Source organism: Desmodus rotundus, chromosome 10, assembly GCF_022682495.2.
Source record: "Desmodus rotundus isolate HL8 chromosome 10, HLdesRot8A.1, whole genome shotgun sequence".
NCBI classification, from domain to species: Eukaryota; Metazoa; Chordata; class Mammalia; order Chiroptera; family Phyllostomidae; genus Desmodus; species Desmodus rotundus.
In genome coordinates, this window is record NC_071396.1 from 36,256,698 (window position 1) to 36,274,586 (window position 17,889).

The 17,889-nt window shown below is 42.3% G+C and overlaps 1 protein-coding gene across 1 annotated transcript; it reads right to left on the minus strand.

Annotated features, from left to right (window-relative positions):
- Window positions 1–317: 317 nt before the first annotated feature.
- BTBD1 (BTB domain containing 1) lies at window positions 318–17,880 on the minus strand. The gene is made up of 8 exons (XM_053913106.1): window positions 17,393–17,880; window positions 16,133–16,289; window positions 11,838–11,943; window positions 10,822–11,019; window positions 8,323–8,515; window positions 3,581–3,668; window positions 2,733–2,879; window positions 318–2,077 (listed from the first exon to the last, which is right to left on the minus strand). Exons 1-8 carry the CDS (start codon window positions 17,788–17,790, stop codon window positions 1,922–1,924), a joined length of 1,443 nt encoding a protein of 480 aa, XP_053769081.1. The 5' UTR covers window positions 17,791–17,880; the 3' UTR covers window positions 318–1,921.
- Window positions 17,881–17,889: the final 9 nt, after the last annotated feature.

A 17,889-nucleotide genomic window follows, 5' to 3' on the forward strand; every position in this document is an offset into this window, starting at 1 on the left:
TGTTACTGATACTAAACAACAGTGAAGGTCATCACACTGCAACAGAGTAAATAGCAAGCAGTACTCATTTTCCTGCCTCCTAAAATTACAACAGGGGAGAAAAACCCGAGACCACAAAAACCAGATGGAGAACAGATGACAGCAGATGCTATTGCTGCAGTTCCTATGACTTCCTTCACAGCAGCGGTGAGACATTGTTATTTTGTGTTGCATTACTTCTGTAAATTGAAGATAAAAGTTAAACCTCAATTAACTAGAACGCTCGTTCCAAACGGCATCTTATACTTGGCTTTTAGAAGAAAAAGACAAATAACCCGAACAATAATAAATGGATATTTATTTTTTAAAAATTCCAGGGATGTCCCGTATCAGTAAACAGTTCTGTTTCTGGTGCCTCCTACAGCTACCTTCAGGCGCAATCGCTGTTCAGTGCCGCACGCTGGAAGCACCTGTAACGCCTCAAACGTCAAAACCATTACCTCATCTCTAGCACACCATCCTTTTTAAGGCAGAAGCATTGTCTGTAACGGTTAGTTCAAGTGTTTGCCGGTTAACCGCACCACACACCCCACAGACACTCCAGTGAGCTGAGGGTTAGATCCAAAACAAGGTCACGGTACCAGGGTTAGAAAAAGAGTCCCTTTCCTTCAGTTAGAGGCCTCTGCCACGAGCCTATCACACTGCCTCCTTCAATATACAATGAAATGCTACTGTAAATGAAAAAAATTGATATCCTAAGTTACTTTTAGAAAAAATTCTATTTAAGTTGATACTTAAAAGAATTGTGATTTTTAACCGTCTTCCACAACTATTTGATACACCTTAATTACACATACGTTTTTATATCGCTTTGAAAAGAAACAATTTTATATAAAAATTTTGCTTTATAAAAAGCGTATAAATGTCATTCTGCCACATATACTTCCTATCCCTTCCTAACACAGCTGTACCTGTGACATTTGTGAGGCCATAAATATTAAACACATTTTACTTCTGGGATAGAACTGTATAGGTGACAAAGTATGGTGTCACTTCAGCAGGAGCGATTCTGTTGGATATCTTTAAAATTTCAAATAGTTGTTGGAAATGTATTTTATTCTGCTTCTGGGTTATATGTTCATCCAATCTCCACCAGCACCACCACACCCCCCCTGGACCCCAGGGAAGCTCGGCAGCAGCCCCACAGACAGAGAGGGTAACAGAGCGCTTTGGTGACAAAGAATCCAGTCTTAGACGATACCTTCAGATCCTTTGTTTCTATCACATTATTGCGAATTCGTACAAACTCCATTTGTAGTTTAAAGCCGCACTATGTAACACGTTACTATACTATTACAAAATACCCTTTTCTGTAGATGCATTTAAAATTTTCCTGGGCATTCTATTAGGCCTATTTCTAGCGATACTCCTGATGCTAACAACCAGGTATTTCAAAACTCCAAATTTAAGTCAGTTTTCTGAACTGTGTGAAATCAGTTATTTGCGTTCATAGGAATTCTGTAGGAATACTGACCCTGTGTGCCCATCGTATGTCCATCTCACAGAGCCTTCAAAACAGTTCAAATGAAACAAACCAGCCAAGTAACACAACAATCGTTCCATTATAAAACTGCTAAAAGATCACAAGTCGGATGATCTACAAAATAATACAAGAGAAAGCCGAAATAGCTGTTTTTTTTTTTCAAACAATTGAACCCAGTTTTCCTTTCCCCTAAGGTTATAAGAAAATGGAAAATCTGCCTTTAAATTATGCAGAAATTTAAATAAGCATTTATCTATCTCCTCTAAGAAACTAAAATGTTTCTTTTCTTAGAATTATAAATATTCGTAACACTCAACTTTTTTCCTGTGGCCGGTATTTGCATGCCTATGCGACTAGACTGTATGACACCATTTAGCCAAGGTGGAGCATGATGCTAAATTATGTGTAAAATATTATTTCTGGTATCTGTCCATCTTCTATTGAAGTGCCGTTATTGTTGCCAGGGGAGCTGAAAAAGAAGAAAACAGTCTTGCCAGCAGGTGTCTCGTGCACTACTTTCTTCAATCCTTTTGTGCCATAGTGAGAATCTGGGCCCTAAATGAGAATAAAAGTTCATTAGTCATTTTCCTTTAATAAACACTCAATTTCAGGTGGTGTCTTAATTTGATTAACGATCTAGTATGTTGCCTTATAGCTCCTGTATAAAATTTTATGCCAAGTCATTTAATGAAAAATGATATTTTTGCTACTAAGCTAATTAGTGATTAAAATTACTGACTAGAGAGCTCAGTTACTAGAGAATAGTGATGGTTTTAAGAAAATGGTTGTGCCCTGGCTGGGTAGCTCAGCTGGTAGAGCATCATCCGGGTACTCCAGGGTTGTGGGTTCAATCTCTGGTTTGGGGACATACAAGAATCAAACAATGAATGCATAAATAAGTCGATGTTTCTCTCTTTCTCTCTCTCTCTCAAAAATCAATTAAATAAAATAAAATACTTTATAAACAATTATCTTATCTCTGTCAATCACTCAATCTCCTACTCAAACAAAGAGCTACTTCTTAATGAAGAACCACTGTCTTCAGAGCAGAGCTGTGCCGACGTACGTCTTTCCCCAGGCCATCTCTCCCCTCTTCCTAAAAGGCTCACTGTCGCTGACTCAGCTTCTGCTGAAGACACGCTCTCTGCGGCATGCCGGGGGAGGCCATGGGCCCTGAGGTCCAACGTCTGGAGCACTCAGGACAACTCACTTTGAGGGTCGCGCACGCTGTGTAGCACACGTTGGGCAGGATCTCTATGGGTTCCTTGAACATGACCCTGAATGTGCCAGCACTCCCATCACAACTAAAGCCAGTATCATTCTGTCCCAGGGTTTGTTTTTTTTCATATTCAATGATCTGTAATTTTTAAAAGAGAATTATGTTTAAGTTAAATCAACTGAAACAAAGTTTCATAGAAAATATAAAGCCCTTAGGAATGGCAGAATAGACTACTGCATCTCTGTGTGATAATTTTTCTCCATTTATCCCTAACCACCAGCAAGGTGGCTGTAATCGTGCTGCCAGCAGCGGCTGTCCCCCATCGCAGCGAGGGTGGGAGGTGTGGGCCAGGCTGCGGGAGAAGGCAGTGTCAGTCACAGACACGTGGCTCAGGACGGGTGTTTGGAGTGCTTGGATGTTAGACACCTGAGGGAAGTGAGCCTGTGTTCCTTGCTAGTGTATGTCTCATTACCGGACGTTCCAAATGCTATTTTACTGAAATTAAAATGATCTTAAGTGTAGTATTCAGACATGTGGATATTAAAATGTGAAAATTCTGACTGTTCACTTGAGTTCCAAACCTGTGCCAGGCTCTGGGGGAGGAGACCCAGCTCCTTGTATCTCAATGCTTCCACAAAGGATTCCAAGACTCCAATTTTCTGAACCTGATTTTTTATCAATTGTAAAATAGAACTCTCTAGGCTTAAAATGCTACTAAGAGGCTTTCTGATTCCTTTGATAATTATACTGAAATTTGGATTTTGTCAAGACAACATCTTATGCTAAAATTACAGGTTTGTTATATTTCAAAATGATATACAGTGGGGGAGGGGGGGTACCTGTATATTGACTTGGTAATCCATGGGACCGTGAATAGATCCGTATAAACCAAATCCGACTATAGAGATTCTTCTGTTAACTGTGAACCTGAGAGAATGAATCAAATATAAAACAACATACATAATTTAGTAAGCATTCATATTCTAAAGGCTTATAAAGTTTTTGAAGTATTACCCAGAATGTCTAATTTTGCTCATAAAAAGGGAAACTATCACAAGTTAGACATCCGTGGAAATACCATCTGCTTATCAAAAAACACAACTCTTTCCAGTAAATTTTAGCCTAATGGTTAAAACCACAAGTAGAACCTGTTTTCTGTACTATATTTTCGAGTCAAAGGAATTTATTTATGCTAAATACTGACTCCTGCTGTAACGATGACTTTTGTCCAACTTGTTTGTACATTTCCTTCGTGCACACAGACCTGTCAACCGCCAGGCCTGCAGCGCAGCACTCCAAACTGGGACAGCCCTTCAGCAGGCCGAGCACTCACTGCGGGCCTGGGCGTGGGCCTGGCACTGGGGAAAGGAGGGCCCACAAGGCCGGCTCCACCCCTCCTGCACTGACAGCCTACAGGAGGAGGTCCCTGATGATAGACAGATAAAGGAACCCATCAATGTAAATCCTGGTAAGAGCTGTGAGGGAAGCAGGCTGTGGTGAGGGACACTGGTGGTGGAGGGCTGGCGACAGGACCTAATGAACAGGTGGGATTTCCCATTAGATCAACTGGCAGGTCCAGTTTGGTCAGCATAGTTACAACCCCCCACCGCAAGTGCTTCCTGTGCCAGGCACGGAGCTTCAGTTCTTTCCATGAGTTACTTCCTTCGATCATCAAAACAGCTCTATAGTTAAGTAACACAGTATTATGTTTATTATCCACAGTTTATAGTTGTGGATAATAACTATAGTTTATAGTTTATAGTTGAAGAAACTGAGGTTTAGAGACACCAACTGGTCCAATCAAAGACGGTGGCAGAGCTGAGACACGATTCCGGCCGCCCCTGGGTCAGAAGTGCATGCCCTCGGCACTGTGTTAAACTCCCGGACAGCATGAGGACTCCCTCGAACAATTTTTAATGGAGAATTTATGTATTTTTCTTACTATAAAAAAACAAGGTAGTGTCTGCCAAAAAAAAAACCACAGAAAGTTCAACTACACGAATAACAAATGTAAAGGGTATCTGAGTGCACCATCCAGAGTGACCCCCATGTACCCTTTGGTGCATTTCCCTTACAGATGTTTCATTCCAGTTTTTAATAACAGGAAAACAGACTTTTTTCCTAGGAACATATATTATTTTTAAAATCATGTCAGAAAAATTCTTGTCTTCTTTTTCATGTAAAAAAGGTAAAAGGTTAGTGCCGATGTACTATATTTAAATAACCCCCTAGTGTTGGACAATCCAGCTTATCTGCAGTTTTTGTTATTACATAATAGTATCACGAGGAACAATCTTACAATGAATTCATTTTGGAGTCTTAATTATTTCCTGAGAATAAATTTCTGGAAGTAGAATTGCTGGGGAAGATGAAAGTATATTCTTAAGGCTTTAGCTAAACATCAAATTGATCACGACACTCCACATCCACAAGAAATGAAAATCACTTCCATCTCACTCAACAACCATGAGTATTTTCATTTTTTGCTGTTGAGAAACAGATGATTAACAAATCTTATTTATAGCCCTTTGCTTATTAATGAGTGGATGCATTTGTTCATATGCTTCCTGTCTACTGGATTTTCTCCTCAATGAAATACCCACTCATGATTTCCTACTTTTTCTCTGAAAGACGGTGTTACATAGTTATTTATGCTTTCTCAGTAATATCCATTACAAAGAGCTCCCTGTTTCCCACTTATCTTTTAACTTTATGGTGGTTTGGGACATAAAATTTTGAATTTGTTATAGTCAAATTATGATCTATGCCAAGCTTAAAGAGGCCTATCTCACCCTCACAGTAAACTCTCCTATACCAGCGCTTTCATGGCTTTGTATTTTTATGTTAAGATTTTAATTTGTACAATTATTGGTAGATGGAATCAGGACGGATCTTTTATGTCCCCAGTGATTAATCTCTCCCTCACAATCTAAAAGCTCGTTTGCATGAGGTTAGTTTCTGAACTCCGCAGTATCTTCCATACGATACTAACATATCAAAGCTTTGCAATACTTATGTTTGATCCACACCACTCTTTTAAAATATTTACTCTCCCAGACCTTTAGAATAATTATGCCAAGCCACGCCCCCCAGCAAAACACGTGACTTCCCAGAGGAACTGCTAGCACCGACTGGCGGGTTTGGAAAGACACACGCGACCCAGTCCCATTCTCCAGTTCTTCATAAAGGTACCACACTGTGCACTTCTAACAAGATTTAATCCCACTACTTCATGTTACTTGTTACTATTCTAAGTGGAATCTGCTTTTACTTAATATTGTCACTGAAAATGTAAACTTTTTTATTTTTGTATTGCAGCAAAACATAACAAAATGCACCATCTTAACCGTTTTAAGTGTCGGCCTCAGTGGCATTAAGTACACTCACACTGCTGTGAACCATCACGACCACTCATGTCTGAAATCAGTTTTGATGCCACACAGCAGGGGTGTCAAACTCATTTTCCCCGGGGGCCACATCAGCCTCCCGGTTGCCTTCAAAGGGCTGAATGTAATTTTAGGACTGTGTATAAGTAACTGCTCCCTAACTAGGGGCAAGGAGCTCAGCACTGCCACTGGGTAGAAACAAGGTGCCAGGCCAGATAAAACAGGGTGGAGGGCCGGATTCGGCCCACAGGTCCTGTGTTTGCCGCCTGTGCCCTACAGGAACGTCACTGGCTTCTGCATTATGTATTTTGTAAGTGGTCACTTTTCTCTTATTGGTCCTAATACATTTCTACTGATGCTGAGGTTGTTCTCAGAAGCCACAGGAGGCTTTTGTCTTTACGAAGGTTCTGGGGTACTACGGGCAGGGACGGGGGGCACCAGATCCACTGCAGTGCTTAGGACAGTCCCCCAAACAAAGAGTCCCAGCTTTCAGGTGTCCTGTCAGAATCCACCTGGAAAAACACTGGCTTCTGCTTGTAATGATGAGCCTGGGGCACTGTGGAGAACAGCAAGCTGGCAGGTGCCCCTTCCCGGGGTCACACCGGCCCCTCATCTCACAGCGCTACGCCAGCCCTAGTCTGTTAATGACTGTACGTGGAACGCAGGTGGGATTTTATCACAAGTCTTTTTGACAACTACTAAAATAATCAAATTGTTTTTCTTCTTTGATCTGCTACTGTGGTGAATTATATTAATGTACTTCCTAATACTGAGCCATTCTTTCAATCTACAAATAAATTCTATTTGCTCATATGGTATTATTTTTCCACAGTACTGCCAAGAGTCAATATGCTAATATTTTACATAGAATTTCTTCCTCTGTGTAAGTGCAGCTGAGCTATGAACTTTTTGTCTGGTCAGATTCCTGTGTTAAGGGTTACAGTTCTCTCAATAAATAACCGATAAGCATTTTCTTCTTTTAATGCTCAAGGAAATGATCTGTTCCCTGAAGTTGTGATAAAACTCACCTGTAAAACCACCTTGTGAAGGGACAGTTTTTTGATAACTTTTAGTTCCTTCCATGGTAATGGGAGCTATTCAGGCTTTCTTCTTCAGTCAATTTTGATAATTTATATTTGCCTATAAAATGATCCATTCCATCAAATGTTCAATTTATTAACACAGAGTAAACCCAGAATTAAAATAAAAATCTCATTATATGGTTATACTCCCATTATTTCTAAATTTGAGTTTGTTTTCTTCATTACCTTTCCCAAAGGTTTATTTATTTTATTGGCCTGTTTAAGGATCCAGCTTATGGATTTATAAATTCTATTATTTTTAATTCATTAATTTCTACATTTACCTATTTCCTTTTTTTTTTTGCTGTTCACTTTCTAGCTACTTGGGTTGAATGCTTTATTTCTACTCTAATTTATTTAGTAAAAGTAGTCTATTAGGATCTTTTGTGTGATACTTTGTCCACTTTGTGCTTTATGAGTTTTCAGATACAGCATTCTTATTGTGAATGATTACTGAATAATCCACAAATGCATTTTTAATTTCCATTTTATTCCAATATTTATAAGGTTCCTCATCCCCTAGGAGTCCCATTTTTGACAAACTTATTATTAGTTTCTAGTTTTATACAAAAGTGCTGTTAAATAAGTGAAAACTGATTTTATGAAAACTGGTTTTTATTCTATTTTGACACTTAACCTAAAGAAATACAACAGGACAAAGATAAATTCCTAACAAGATCGCACACATGCATCTTTCTAGACGTTTTTTCTTTTGAAGCTTTTATAAGTGTACATACTGAGATATTTCCCATGCAATGTCTGCGTAAAGAAACAGCTCACACTGAACAGAGCAAGATTAAATGCATTAAATAAATTATAGCCTTAAGAGTGTAAAAACAGTGTTTGATCAATTCAGGTCTCAACCTCAGCTCACCCACAGCAGCAATCCAAACAGAATTCACGTAACAGAAGGCCCCATCTAATCCCTTCTTCCTTCACTTGTTTCCTCGTAATTCAGTGAGGAGACCACTGTGCCTCACTGACTTTTTGATTCTTGTGTTAAGTGATAAATGCATTATACAGGGTATAAAATAAAATGTGGGTCAATTACCTCCCACAACATGAGGATGGAAGCCGCCCCAGCCCACTGCTGAGCCACACTCCGCCAGGTACCTGATGCGATCGCTCGTTCCGCTGTAGCCCCAGCGGCTCTCCACTTGCTGGAACCTGTTGATGCAGCACTCCTTCCCTCGGAGGCAGCACCTCGGCCGGTCAATGTAGTCCACTCGGGGCTTAGGGTTGACAGTGAAATGAAGGAAGAGATTCACCACTTCACGGTCTGACAAAATCCCAGACTGAGCAGGACCTGCAGAAATAAAAGCGTAAACTTCAATAAAAGCACCTTGATTCCAATTACTAACTTTATAATACTCCATGTAATAATGTGAATTCAAATCTGGAAGAGGTAAAGCACCAATGAGGTGGACAAATCTTAGCCTGTACAATTTCAGCATATACAGGGTCCGGCCGAAGAAATGCCCACTTGAGTGTGGCTGGCAGGATAATAATATGGTGTCATAATTTACAGTTTTAATCTGAACATTCCACATAAAATGTCATGTGGTATGCTTGAGTGTGATACTGTTATGTTGTACAATTACATGCTGATGATTTTGCAATAAAAGAGGGACGTCATTTGTGCCAAACTCAGTATTTCAAGTTTTTCTAAATCCATTTGAGGTTCACCTAATAAAATCTAAGTGTTAAAATCATTAATAAAAAAATAAAATAAATAAAGTCATTAATGAATCAAAGCTTAGATGAAAGCCTGGATTTTTCTATCCACTAACCTACTCTGAGGACCACAGACTTGTCACCAGAAAGAGGGAAGTCCCTTCCTTTGGTGGGACAAGGCTTATAACGGCAGCCAGAGCTACTCTTACCTCTCTCCCCCACCTAACACCTGTCTGAGGCTATAATGTGAACACTGGAATGTGTTTAGAGGTGGAAATGGAAAGGATAGAGCTTTCCTCCTGGGGTTTAGAAATCAGCAGAGGGCAGGAGCTAACACGGGGAGAGCTGTGAAAGCCACATATATATTTTATAGTCCCCCCATTCACTGTTTCTGAGGACAGAAAAATTCCAACCCGCTTTAACTTATCCAGGATCAAAAGCTCTTCCTCATAGAAGAGGCTGGGAGAACCGTCCCAAGGCTGGTTAAAAACAATCCAAATAAGAGACTGCAAAACTAAATTAAAATTTTTTTTTAAAGCTGCAAAAAAACCCCCCAGCTGATAAGGTAGAAATTTGGGTTAGGAAGACATAAAGGTAGATTTTAATGAAAAACCCTGATTTTTAAACATTACTAGTGTTCCTAAAGAACAAACTATAAGAAATAAGATAATGCCATAATTTAAGTCTATAATAAAATATCCCTTGTTGAAAAAAAATAGTCTTCAGATCATGGAAAACATTCTGAGATACATACCAGATACCTACGTAAAGAAAGCAACCAGAGACACATTCCAGGTAACAGAGGGGTGAATCAAAATAAAGAATTCAAGGTCTGTCACACAAGAACTGGCAGCGAGCACCGAAAGCAACACAGCCTAGAACCACACTAGGTGGGGCTGTACCACTGTGGGGTGCGGCCTGCGTGCAATCGGCGCCATCAAGCGGTCCGCAGAGCGGAGAGAAAGAACACATCATCCTACCATTCCTGTCTTCAATGGGGAAGGACAGTAAGTATTATTTTAGTGGGAAATGGAGAATTAAGAAAATGGAGGGGGGAAAAGTAAACGCAAAATTTATTATTCCCAAATCTCTGGATAGAAAATAAAGCAAAGAAAACACACGCAATACCAAAATAAAATAAAGGGAACTCTCCATTAGAACACTTTTAGAAATACAGAGGTAATTTGGCGGAAAGGATTATTTGACTATAAAAATATTACGTCTGTAGGATGGAGCAGCCCATGTCACAGAAGAGCTCCGGATGGAATGCATAACACAGCTCTTCCGAGCGCACAGAGGAAGGAAGTGCATGGAGGCGAAGCCCTGTGCCCGCAGTCTCCTTCCACCTTGGGGTAGGTGCGGCTTTGCTTCCCCGCACGGCTGCCAAACAGGAACTGGCAACCTAGAAACTGGGGCGGTCCTCGCTTGACTGAGGAGACCCGAACTGGAGCTCCAAGCCTCCACGGCCGCCAGACAGTGACCCCCAGAAGGGTGTAGAGGAAAGACAAGGCCAGCATGTCAGGCACACTTTCCATGTTCACTGATTCCTACGTTATGCGAGGAGACTGACACCAGGGAACCAAGCAGAAAGGAGCTGCTAAGAGAGGAAAGAGTTAAACAGAAATTCCGGGTGTTTTGTAAGGATTATTACCCTGGGCAAGGCACTTAACCGCTCTCCGTGCAGTTCTCTAACCCATAAAATACCTGCTTTCTATATATTTAAATTTTAAAATATATTACATAACCTATAATATTATCTTGAAGGACTGTTAGAATTAAATACAATCACACTCACAAACGCACATACATACATCATGTAACTAGAAGAGTGACCAGTCCTTGATAAACAACAGTTTCTTTTCTTCTCTTGGGCAGAGGAAACAGTTGCCTGGCCAGTGAAACAGTTGCAAACAGGTTCCGGTCCAGTTAGGGACTTACCCGCTGCAAACTCCTCAATGGTCATCAGTGGGAACCGGATCAAGGACAGTGCTTTTCCTAGCACTTTCTGTTTGTTTCCGAAAGTCACAGGCAATTGCTGTCTTTGACATTCTGCTTCTGCCCATCGTACAATAGCTCCAAAAAGTCGGCTCTCTCGAATGCTAAGTGTGTCTCTTTCTAGAACTGCGCAGAGTGTGTCTACAGGTCAAATACAATAAATTAGAAACATCTTGCTCTTTCATAAAACAATACTGACAAACTTGCTTATATTAAGTTTTCAAATCTCAAAAATAGGTTAGATACTTAAAGCTACAGACTATACTTTATTTTTTAAAAATTCTGTTCAGCAATGGTCCACACGTTCACAGTAAAACCATACACTTCTGTCCCTTGCCCCGCCCTTCCCTTCCTCTACGCGCACACGTCTTCACGTGGCTCCCTCGCCTCTAATGCCATCCCCTCTGCCTTATCCCAACACTCACTATCAGAGCCTCCTCCGTGAAGACTTTCCCGACACTACTCCAACCAGAGGTGACCTCTTCATGTTTTGGATTTGCATAGTAATCATTTTCTATTTATCTAATTCAGAAAAGGCAAAGATCACATTTTATCTTTGCCATCTCTTCTGTTATGTCTTAAATGTTAACGCCCCCAAATTTGTCCCTTAATTCTCCAAGTAGGCGATAGTGTCCTTAAGAAAAATTGTATCTTACCTTTCTTTGTATTTCTTTTTTTGTTTGTTTTTTTTTTTAATGGGACCCTTGTATATATAATGCTGTGAATATGTGAGCAGTCAATGAATATTTTTAAGACTGACATCTTTTAAAAGGCAATGAGATAGTTAAGACTTTTAGGAATATGTCTCCAAAATAAAGCAAGCAAAAATCTTAAAGGGGCAAACTTAGATCACTGGGAAGAAAACCCCTAACGTAAAAGCAGCTGGCACCCCCAGGCTGACTGACCGGGCCCCCCTACACTGAACGGTCGGGCACGGCCTGCACTTGTAGGGCACTCACCTATGTCGATGTCGGTGAAGCCCTCGGCGCCAATCGCGTCCGCCGTGCTTTTGTCTATCGTGTCCAGGCAGAGACTAGCAAGCTGAGGCTCGTCAAACAGCCGAGCCTGAACACAGGAAAAGACCATGATTATGTTTCCACAGCTACTTTATCTGCAGGCTGTGTGTATTCAAAGTTAACACTGTAAACAGTAATAATGGCTAATTATGTAAAAACACCTACTTAAAATAGTCATAACATCTAGATATCCTTGTAACTTTTCATCCCACAATCAGAAATAAAAAGCTGAAAGTCCTGCTGAGCCACCAAACTCACATCACCATACCCACCATTACCTGCATCTTCATATGCACATGTACACACTGCCCACTTTCTTGTGCGTTACTTATTTTAATCACAAACGAACAGCCTATGTTAGATAACGGAGACAGCAGTATCCAATTTTCCAGACGAGGACAGAGAGGGTCAGAGGTGTTCTGATCTGCCCAATATCAAGCTAGTTATGTTGCAAAGCCAGTACGTAAAGCCAAGTCTCACGAACTTTTCACTAAACACTATCAATTGTCCAGTGTACTGGGACCAACACCTCAGATTTTCTTTTCCCATTTCCTGCTTTGATTGGTGGGAGAAAATAAAGTACAAGACTTTTAGAGTATGAAGCCTCTGGGAACCTAATCAAAAACTAGGTCTAATTAAACAAGAGCAAATAAATAAATGCATGTGATTCCATGATGGAATATTATACAACAATGAGAATGAAAATCTACAACTATTCACAGCAGTATGAATGAATCCCACGAACTTAATGCCAAGCCAAAGAAACCACAATATATATTGATCAAAACAGTACAGGCAATATGATTCCAGCAAAGCTAATCCAGGCTTTAGGAAGTCAGAAGTCAAGGTTATATGTGCTTTATCAGAATGCATATTATAATTTTTTTTTTTTAAGTTAAAAAGCCGAAGGGACTGGGAGTGGAATCTAAACTCAAATGAGATGTTAAAAAACCGTAACACTGAAAAGGGAGGTGTGATGACAGGTGTGCTGATCTTTCCCGCGGATGGAGCGCCAGCTGTTCAGGTCAACAGCAGGGACAAACACCAGCGGCTCAGCGGGAGCCAGGAGGGATGGTGCACACACCTGCCAAGAATATGGCCACTTAGTGGACCAACACCACAGACGACACCACTATTTGGTGTGGCTGATGACTTCACTTAACTTTAAAGTAAAACTCATTTTCAACGGATTCGATATTACTCAGATGCTACTGAACAAGGGATAAACATACCTAAATTAAAAAGTTACCCATGTTTTATAGGGGAGAAACGAATACACGCTGGCTTATATTTTACATGTACAGATCTAATATATGATTCATAATTATATTCACACACATATAAACGCATATATTTCAATGAGAACACCTCTTAAAATTACAGAATACTCAAAAGTGCTTATAAATGCTCTTCTCAGATTATATAGCAAGCTTGTTTGTATTAATTTGCTTAGTCGAGTTTTTAATAAATTTTAGCCCTAAATAGAACACGAAATCTGTATCATAGAATGAATGATGTGTACAGGTCTATATAAGTGGGATAATAACGTTTGCCTTATATATCCTAGAGGGTTCGTTAGTGATCAAAGTAAGTCACGCACTGGAAAAATAGGCCATGTGTGTTTTATGTTGTGTGTGTGTGTGTGTGTGTACATGGAGGGGGCCTGAACCATCTGACAATAATAACTCTTACCCTTAAATATTTCGATATGTATTCGCTGAGAGGAAGGATATTCTCGCATTAGCGTTAACCGTGCTGAGTGGCTGACCCATGGATGGGTTTCCAACACTCCTCCTCCTAACACAGGATCCCGTCTAGGATCAAAGCTCATATATTTTTAAAATGTGAAAAATAGTACATTTTTAACAAGTGAAATTCTAATATGAGCAAACATTTTAAACAGCCAGCTCAACTACATTTTTAGTTAGTGTTCATGCAAACATTCACCTTTCCCTCTATGAAAACCAATTTCTGTAAGAACTACTTTATTCAGGGCATAAATGTCAAACTTCAGGCACCCAGGTTACGCAGGCAGTATCGAGTTTCCCGTGGGACCCCTTGCTACTCCTCGGGAGTCTGGCATCAGCTCTGATCGAGCAGCACCCGGACTGTATCACTTCATACTGAGCGCTTTTCCCTGTGCAAATCGTCTGGCGTGGTGCACCGGCCCTTTGTGTTGGAGCGGAGCTGGGTCTTCTCCAATGAATGAACAGGCCCATTCCAAGTGACTCCCTTGGCAGGATCAGGAAGTTCACATGACAGTCTGTTAACTAATTCACATGACCCCACCAATGAAAACCGCGGAGTAATATCGGGCTCTCAGACCAACTAGGCACCGAGGAGGTCCCTTTCTGTCCCGCAGCGATCTTTGTTAGCCCTGGCTACGCACAGGGTGGTCCGGAAATACCAGCGCCATCCGGAAGCCTGTTAGAAATGCAGGCTCTCGGGCCCCACCTCTGAGCTCCTGCACTAGCAAGTGTATTTTAATTGTCAAAGTTTAACTTATTGGTTTCTGAATTTTAAGACTGAACTTTTAAAATACAGTAGTTAAGTGATGGTCTCTATACATAATAAAACCCCTTGGACAATAAAGAATTTTGTGAATATCAACTTCTTTATTCGATTTTCATCACAAATTCAAAAAAGGAAAAAATACAGGAGGATCAGTTATTAGTTCTATGACCTCAGTCAAGTTAGGGCACCTCTCTGTGCCCCAACTGCCTCACCTACACAACAGGAGCGACATGAAAACCTTTACTAGAACACTGACATTTCCGGAAGTTCTGGTGACGACTGAAGGAATCACTGCAAGGGAACTGCTGAGAATGGCGCACGGCACGCGCGGAGGTCGTTCTGGGCAATACCACCGCCCCTCCAAACTACTGGGGTAAGGCTGAGACTTGATTTTCACCACTTGTTGCCTAATCTTATGCAGATATTTACCTCTCTAAGCTTCCATTTTTTCATCTTTAAAATGGGGGTGATAGGCAGCAAAGTAACAGCGCTGTAAGTAGGAGTAAAGGTGAGAATAGGCACAAAGGGACTAGCTCAGTGTCCGGCACACCCTATACACAGATGCAGAGTTCAGTGAGTTCGCCCAGGAAGAGGTGACATCAGCTCGTTCTTTATTCTGTAACTACAAATTCTTCTGGACAATTAGGTTCTTTAAAAAGGGGCCCTCACACATTTTCTACAAGCAGGCTGGACGAGGATCAGGGAAACACGAGCTCTGGGCTCCGGCCCCACCAAGCCTGTGGTGAGTTTTTTGGCAGGTAATTTATTAGGCCAGGTTTTAGTTTTTCCATTTGGAAAAGGAAAGGGTTGAGCTAGGGGACATTGTGATTATTGCCAGTAATACATTTGAAAGGATTATGTCACTGGCTTAGTTTCCCCCCCTCATTTTAACTTGCTGACCTCTGTAAATAAGGTCACATTTGAGGTGCTTGGGAACAGGATGTCATCCCATCAATTCCGGGGGACACAACTGAACCTGTAACACATGGTTAGAGGCTAGCTTCGAATTAAAAAAAAAAAAATCATACAAGGGTATTATTATAACATAGCTTAAAAAGAAAAACAGCAATTTATTTATTTTTAACGTGTGAAGCTCAGCTTACAGGCATTCAACAAATGCTAAATAGTGTATGTTAAGGACTGGTTAATGGTTCCACAGATGTGTTCAGTTTGTAAAATTCACCAGACTGTATGTACACTTACAATATGTGTACTCAGTGAGAACTTTTTTAAATGTCAGAGAAAGCATATTTCATATAAGCCTTAAATTTTAACTCCCCCAAGAAGGGGTCAGCAAGCTTACAGATACAAGTCCAAAGTTGGTAAATTTTGGAACTGCTCAAAACTTGAAATAGTGATTATTTCAGACCCAACAAAAACTGAGAACAGAAATGTTCAGAAAACTTCACGCTACCATTCTCTTAATCAGAGCTGGTACCTCGCTGCACCCTAACCCCACCTCCAACCCTGAACAGCTACATAACTTTTGAGTCAGAGCACCCTACTCATTATATTTTCCACCTATATGACAATGCGTTAACTCTAGTTCCTTTCCATTCTAAAGTCATTTAAATCTGATATATTTCCCTGAACGGAACTGTAAGAACAACTACTTTTACTTTAAAATAACGATCCAGAACTAATTCAACAGGAAGTACATACCCATACAGTTACAGTCAACTTTTCAAGCTACAATGGTACATTCCTTAGGCACACTGACTTACCTGGGTAAGTAACATAAAGGCATTATCTGCCCTGAGGTGTTTGGTGAGAAATTCCACACAGTGTGCTTCCAAGGCTGGGACTGCATATTTCTTAGCAGTATAAAGAGTGGTCATTACTGTCTCCGGGCCAATTTGAACCTCATCTGAATATAGAAATCTGGAAAGCAATTGGAAATTGCAGAGATGGTCAGTAACGTTTCAGATAAGCAATCCATCCATCAACGTTCAACCTCTGAGGAATAGTTTTAAGAGACAATGAGCAACCTGAAAACCTGAAATGTGCACCAGGACTATGGGGCGCCTGCCCACACATCATCTCATTTTATTCTCACTCGATGCTGGCTCCCAGCTCCCCGAGAGGCAGGTAGTCTCCCCATTTGACAGAGGAAACTGAGGTGAAGAGGAAAAGGACTTCCCTTCCAATTTGCACTTTTTAAATTACTAACGAGGTTAAACATTCTTTGTTAATTAGCTGTAAATGTTTTCCTTCCCCTAAACCATCTTTCCTGCTTGTGTGAATTTGTACTCAATTTCCTGTCGATCTCCCTGATTGAGCTATGGGCTGTCCGGACTAGCGACCTGTTCTACTGACCAACCAGTCTCGGCCTGGGTACCACTCAGGGCGCCGCTGCTGTCGTAACAACGCAATGGGCTCCTGCAGCAAAAACCAGCTGGTCCGGGATGGGAGTCGGCTCCGCTACCTCCGGCCAGTTATTTGCCTTTTCTGGGCCTCAGCGCCCTTTGCAAAAACGTGGAAAACGATCCCTATACCTCCCTACGTGGACTTTTGTTAATAAAAGATAATAATGCCAGGCTGGTAGCTCCCTTCCGTTAAATTAAATTAATCAGGAGTCAGTCTAACCCCAACAATCCCGAAGCAACACTAGCACGGACAGCAGCGTTCCTTTCCAAGACGACGGGACCTCGTCTGCAGAAACGCAAGGCAGGTGACCCCTCGTTTACTGTGTCGGCACTAACTCTCCCGGGCCCTGACGAACACTTAACGCCGAGAAAAAAGGGGCCCCCTCCCCGCAATCAAAACACAGAACTTGGCAAACGGGCCACCGGGACGACTCGCCGTTGGAACGCGACGTGAGGGCGCCTTTCAACGGCAGGACCCCGCTGACGGGACGGGACCGGGACGTGGGCACCCGGGGCCCTGATGCCACCGCCCGGTCAGACGTCGCCCTTCCCGAGCGACTCGGAGGCTGGCGGGCCGGAGCCCCGGCCAAGGTCACCTCCAGGCCGCGGGCCGCTCACCTCAGCAGCGCCAGGAAGGCGGCAGGCTCCACGTCCGGCAGCTCGATCTCGGCGGACGTGGTGGCCATGCCGCCGTTGAACATGGCGTCGAAGACGGCGCTGCCGGCCGCCAGCACGAAGCGGTGCGCGGGGATGCGCTGCGGGCCGCCAGCGGCGGCGGAGGCGGCGCGACCCTTCCCCAGTACGAAGCGCACATCGCTCAGCAGCTCCGAGTTGAAGAGGAAGGCGAAGCGTTCCTTCAGCGACGCCTTGGTCGCCTGCCAGTTGTACAGCGGCTCCCGCTGCAGGGGGAGCAGCGGCCCCAGAGGGGACGGCGGCGGTGGCGGCCCCGCGGCGCCCGCCTCCGCCTCAGACCCCGGGGTCTGCTCGCCCGAATCCGCCGGCCCTAGCGAGGCCATCCTCCCGCGGCGCGGCTGCTGGGGCTACAGAGAGCCCGCCCGCCTCCCGGCCGCCATCGCCGCACCGCCCCCCCGCCTTCCGGGAAATGCGTTTCCGGA

Coding starts and splice junctions, on each gene's coding strand:
- BTBD1 (XM_053913106.1), bottom strand. CDS start 17,790: ATGGCCTCGCTAGGGCCGGCGGATTCGGGCGAGCAGACCCCGGGGTCT. Junction 11,944..16,132: donor CCTTTATGTTACTTACCCAG/GTAAGTCAGTGT, acceptor TCCTGTGTTCAG/GCTCGGCTGTTTGACGAGCC. Junction 3,669..8,322: donor GGAACGAGCGATCGCATCAG/GTACCTGGCGGA, acceptor TCATTCTCTCAG/GTTCACAGTTAACAGAAGAA.